At 53.7% G+C, this 6,000-nt stretch overlaps 1 protein-coding gene across 1 annotated transcript in view; it reads right to left on the reverse strand.

Moving 5' to 3' along the window:
- Nucleotides 1-2,591, reverse strand: part of GRIN3A (glutamate ionotropic receptor NMDA type subunit 3A) — a 77,579-nt gene extending 74,988 nt beyond the window's left edge. The window contains exon 1 of the mRNA XM_065656649.1: nt 1,878-2,591. Within this exon, the coding sequence (XP_065512721.1) occupies nt 1,878-2,591 (714 nt within the window). The remainder of the gene's footprint in view (nt 1-1,877) is intronic.
- Between the last annotated feature and the right edge of the window lie 3,409 nt (nt 2,592-6,000).

A 6,000-nucleotide genomic window follows, 5' to 3' on the forward strand; every position in this document is an offset into this window, starting at 1 on the left:
ATCTACAGAGCTTTGAAGAGTGATTTTTTTTTAGCTCAGTTGAAAAAAAACAGACTCTATTCAGCACAGGTTCAATGTCAGGCATTGGCTTCACTGCCACTGAAGACAATGACACTTAAATGTCTGCTTAAGAACAAAGTCCTGATTTGGACAGATTGATCCAGTTGGCTCCCCACTGAGAACAATTTGAAAGTTAAGCAGGAGCTTTGAAGTGTGTGGAAAGGAGCAATGACTGACCCTGTGCTATATGCCTTTAAAGTATCTTGTGTCCTCAGGCATCTTTGGATGAACTTAGACCCATGTCTAAGATGAAAGAGAGAATAATTCTGATTTTAACAGACACAGAAAGGAGATGATGGGTTCAGGCCCTGGTCTGGTCTTCAGGGAGGTTTGGCTGTTGACTCCAGTACAAATGCAAGCATAGCTGCAAGGCTGGTTGACATAACTCAGTCAACTTCGATGCTACTAGCACCAAATGCACATCAATAGTGGCAGTCAGTGGCACTGATTACACTTGAGTTTCTGCATAAGTCTACAGAAACCTGAGTTTTGTGGGTTTTGCTGAGGCAGAGAAAACTAGTGAGTTCAGACCAGCATACAACAGTCACACCTTCAATTCCAGACTAGGAGCTGCCTAGCACAGACTTTCTTTTCCTACCTTTTCTGTTGCAGTCTAACACAAAATAAAAATGCAGAAGTCAAGAGAGTGATCCAGGCTGGGTTTTATATTTGCTTTTAAAAAGCAAATTCTGTTGGCAATCTTTTTTCTGATTACATTTTCAGAGCAAAGTTGAGCTATCTCTGTTTATATAAAACAACTATTTCTCCTGGATACTTAAATGGCAGCTTCTGCCATTTCACTCACGACTTCCCCTGCATGGGCCACACAGAACAGAGTATTTTCTCTCAACTCTTTTGCCTGAAGATGATTACTGGCATCAAACACGCATGTGCAAAATAGTGAACTATCACCCTTTTCCAGAGTGTGTAACACTATGTTGCCAGCTCTGTATGATAAAAAGTTTAGCTCTCCTTGGATACTACCACAATTTGTGCCTAAGAGTAAAATCCAATAAATTTTGTTTCTATTTGAGCTACAAAAATGCAGACGCTGTCAGCCTTTAGTTTCTACTACTTTAGTTAGGCAATTAGATTTAGCAAAAATGTAATCTAGCAGTGATGCACGAACGACAAGTAAAGACAATCCAAATGCTTTAGATAGTTCAATGCAAAGTAAAATTACAGTGAACAATCTCACTGAGAAGTGTCATCTGGTGAACAACCTACAGCGCCCACACATAGAGCACAGCATTTAGTCCAGTAATACCCTCAATGCTGGTTCTAGCTATTTTTTTTTCTTTCCGATGATCTTCTTGTGCTCTGGGATGCACGTCCTTCTCCAAAAGCCAAACTAAGGCCCTCCAGAAAAGCAGCTTCTCACCGGTGCATGCCCTGGAGCCCCTTTCTCCTCTCAACTCTACAACTTAACGTGGCATATGACTTCAGTCTCTTAACTTAGCTTTTGCCACCGAGCTGTGTCTTTCCACAGGGTGCTCGTCCCGCTCCACCCCAGGGCTCAGAGCAAGGGCTGACAACGGGAGAGGATGCAAGGGCAGTAAAACACTAGGAACAGCGATTTCGGCGGCGCCAGCGACAACGTCCTTCTCCCCAGGCAGGGCTGGGACACTTCCCTCCCCATCCCGACCGCTGCCCGGCTCCCACGGCGTGCCCACCCCCCAGTCGGCCGGACCCCGACCCTTCCCCGCAGGGTACCCGGGGGCTGCGGGGCGGGTGCCGCCTGCGCGGGGGACACCGCGCCGCCCTGCCCCTGGGCGGGGGGACACCTGCCCGCCGCCCCGCGCCCCTCGGTGCCTTACCGGGCTCCGGCGGGGGAACTCGCCCAGCACAATGCTGACCACGGGGATGCGCAGCGCCGCCGAGATGAAGTCCAGCTCCAGCATCTCCCCGCGGCTCTGCGGGAAGGCTAGGATAGCGGAGACCCCCTGCACCACCACGGTGTGGCAGAGGCTCTGCAGGAAGGAGACGGGGTCGTTGCTCCAGGAGGCGCTGGGGGAAGAGAAGGGGAACAGGGGCAGGTCGCCCAGCCCCGCCTCGATCGCCATCACCACCTCCAGGGACAGGTTGTAGGGCAGCAGCCCGGCCACGCTGTTGAGGTTCGCCACGGCCAGCAGCAGCGCGTCCCGCGGCGAGGGGGGCGGCCGCTGCTCCCCGCCGTCCCCCAGCCGCCCGCCCCGCGGCCCCGCGGCGCTCACCCCCTCGGGGCTGCCGCCCGCCCGCCGCCCGCCTGCCGCCTCCCCGGGCCAGGCGGCGATGCGGGGCTGCAGGTGGGTGGCCCCCACCCTGACGGTGTGCCCGATGCGCCGCAGGATCTGGCAGGGCTGCGGGTGGGACGCGGAGCCGGGCACCGCCGCCAGCACCAGGGCGCAGGGCGGCAGCAGCAGCAGGCACGCCCGGCCCAGGAGCCCGCGTACCCCCGGCCGCCACATGGCCAGGAGCCGCCCGCCGCCGCGTCCCTCGGTCCCGGCCCCGCCGCCCGCCTCAGCCGCCCCGCGGGCGGCCGGCAGCGGCATCAGCCGCGGCGGGCGGCCCCCGCACAGAGCCGACCCCGCCGCCGCCCATGGAGCCGCCGCCGCCGCGCCCACGCCCCGGGGCTCGAGGGGGGGGGTCGGCCCCCGGCCCGCCCCTCGCCGACCCGCGGGGCTGGAGCGGCCCGGCCCCGGGGCGGCACCCCGCACCGCCCCCCGCAGCCGCCGGCAAGGAGACCCCGCACGGCTCCTGCGCCCGGGCGCTCGCTCCGCCCGGCAGCCCCGCACGGAGCGAGAAGCTCCCCTGCGAGGCTGCTCTGCCCGGCTGCCCTTTCCGGGCCCCCGGTGCGCTCTCCTGCACGGTTCTCCCGGAGGACTTCGCTGCCCGGGTCCTCTCCGCAGCCCCGGGCTGTCCCGCACTCCCGTCTCCGGCTCCCTCGCAAGGCTCCCCTCCGCAGCCCCCTGCTCGGCTCCCCCTGCAAGGTTTCCTTTTCCAGCTCCCTCGCCCCGCTCTCCTCCGCAGCCCTCGGTGCACTCCCCTGCCCGGCTCCGGCGACGGGAAAAGTTGCCGGTCGGCCGCGGCGGGCGCTGCCGGCGGGGCTGCGGGCGGTCGCTGGGCTGCGCTGCGCTGCCACCGGGAGGGACGGCGAGCGGCAGCCCCGCGCCGGCTCCTCCCCGGGCAGCCGGGACTTGTAGTCACCGCCTCCCCCGCGGGCAGCCCGAGGGAGGAAAGTGGCTTTTCAGTGGATCGCTCGCTCTTTCCCCGCCGCCTGCTTGCTCCCTTCGGGGAAGCGTCCCGGGACAGCCCCGACGGGAACCTCTGCCCAGGTGTTGTCGCGAGGCTCTGTCCCATCACAGCGCCAGAGAACTGAAACAGTTTTCCGGCGCCGAGAAGAGATCCCCAGCTGCTCCCTCCCCGAAGGGGCTGCGGGCGGGCGGCTCCCCTCGCCCCCTCGGCTGGGGGAACCGCGCTCCTCGCCGCCGCGGCGTGCTCGGTGGGAAATGCAGCGCTGACTGCGCTCGATTCCTTTCTCATGCGCTGCTTCTTCAAACCGAATCATTTTTCGACATGCGGGACCTGACATCCATGTTCAGCAAGCCACGGAAACGTTCTAAAATTGCTTTTATGACAGAACGCCCTTATTCTGAGAGAAAATAGGACAGAATAGAGATGGCCGTTTGTGTGTGTGTTTGCAAGGAGCTGGGGAAAGTCCCGTCCTTGCCTCGGTTCTGGTTTAATCCTGGGCAGTCGGGAGCTGCGCTAACCCTAGGTCTGAGACTTCAACACTCCGATCGGGGCACGGACACCCTCAGCGCTGTGTCTCTGTGCCGTGGTCGATCGCCAGGGTCTCAGAGGAAGACCTGTCTCGCAGCCACCTTGTTCATCAGAGGGAAAACAGTCCCGTGGCTCCCCCTGGCAGCAAGGTTCAGGCTGCCTGCCCACAGGGGGGACGCCCGGAGACTCGAATATATTTTCTGCCTGTAGGAGCCCTGCCATCTTTCCCTGGCTAGTTTAGCCCTGGTTGCATGCAGCGAGGTTTCCTGCTGTTGTCCGTGTGGAAGGACAGTTGGAGAATTTCACTCCTTGGAGTGGTTAGAAATCTTGTGCTAACTTTTTCATGAGATTACCTTTACCTAGTGCTAGCCTTTTTCTTTAACTTAAATACGTTTTCTCCTCTGTATGTTAACCTTCTTTGAGCTTTATCTTCAGAGCTATTTGTGAAGAAATGTCACATGCTCTGTTTCTTTTTCTTAATTTGGCATGCACAAAATCTGTGTAGAAGGACACGCTTGTCATCATGCCGTATCAAAGAAGTGGTCACTACCCTTCAAAGAGGTCTGAACTGATTTAAAGTCACCTTTCTTGAGGCGAGGTCACCAGAGGTGTACAGTCTTCAAAGTGAGGTCTTACCAATGTCTCAGCTGTGCTGATATTTCTGTGTCTCTTATGCCCTTATCTCCATCATGTCAGCATCTCGTCATACCCGCCTGCTGTTGACATCTTCCAAATGACCAGCAAAACTAGTGGTTCTCTCATAGTGCTCTCTCTAAATTGATACGTGATTGCAAAATTGGTTCCCAGGTGGAAAACTAGGAGTGGCAGACGGGTGGTCTGTAGGCCAAGACTGACTATGCCAGCTGCTATGTAAAAAGGTCAACTAATACTTTAAGAGTTAATAACAATTTCATGCTTCCCCTTTTCTTCTTACTTTTTCATCTAGTCTTATAATCACATTTTTATTTCTCTGGTCAACCTGGGTTCCTCCTGTCCATTTTCCTCCTTTTTTTTGAAGGACTAGATCATACTAACACAAGTATTCAAATTTTCCTCTAATAGCAATAAAGAATTATTGGCTGGGAGAATTGGCTTTGAAAATAGTGCGTTTCACACAGTGTAGAGAAAAATATTTTTTTCCTCCCCAAAAGACAGAATTCAGTTTTCAGGTTGTGAGATTGAGCCCACTTGAGATCTCTGCAACTCCAGAGGCGTTATCTGTATTTGCATTCTTTTTGTCAGGTTTGGAAAGAACTGGTAAGCACGTAATTTCTCTCCTGTGCAGTTAGGTAATTGCTGGTTTTCATGTGGGAATTATTTTTATAAGAAACGGTTACTCTTCCGTGTCTTAACAGACAGCTCTAAATTGTCATTTATTTGAAGCTTCATTATAGTAGCAGATATTTATCTGTCTTTAGGGCACAGGTGACACTAGCTTAAAAATGTAAGTGTTTCAGAAAATGTAATCAAACTCATTACTGAAATAGCTCTGAAAATTAATAAAGGAAAGTTATTCAGTATTTCCTTTTTCTTTTGTTTGTTTGTGGATAATCTACAACCAGATTGCAATCTCTGCTCTTTCTGACAATCATGTAGTACCGTTCTCGGGACTACTGCTGTAAGTAATTCCTGATTTGGAGCCAGAGGCCAGAACATTTTCAGAAAATGATCTGAAAAAGGATATAAAGCCCACCAAAGTGTATACATGTAGCATTTGGAAAGCTGTGTCACTAAATTTTTGGCTTTGTTTCCATACATATGCATGCAGAAAAGAGGACAATTGTTTTAGTCTAATAAAGGAACTGGAGACTGCTCTGTGTCAGTTGCACCCTGCTTTTTAGCAACACTGCAGTCCCTCTTCAAAGGCTGCTGGCAGAATAAAGTTTTTGTCAGATTCTTGATTTTTTAAAACTTCAACTAAAGACTGACTGTCTTCTACTTTTCTCTCCCCTTTTCCCTTTCTCATGGTGGTTGCCATAGTCAGAACATCCACTCTGCTTTTCTCCTGCATTAAATATTAAACTGAAATAAGACCAGGCAGATCTGAGCAAGTGGATGGATGTCCTCTGAATCAGTTGTCACCTTGAGTAACCATGAGTACAGCACTGCTGGCGGCATCGATTGCTGGGGAATGGTGACCGCAGAAACTGTCCATCCTTGGTCAGTGGCTGAGCCTCA

Source organism: Caloenas nicobarica, chromosome Z (genome assembly GCF_036013445.1).
Source record: "Caloenas nicobarica isolate bCalNic1 chromosome Z, bCalNic1.hap1, whole genome shotgun sequence".
Taxonomy (NCBI): domain Eukaryota; kingdom Metazoa; phylum Chordata; class Aves; order Columbiformes; family Columbidae; genus Caloenas; species Caloenas nicobarica.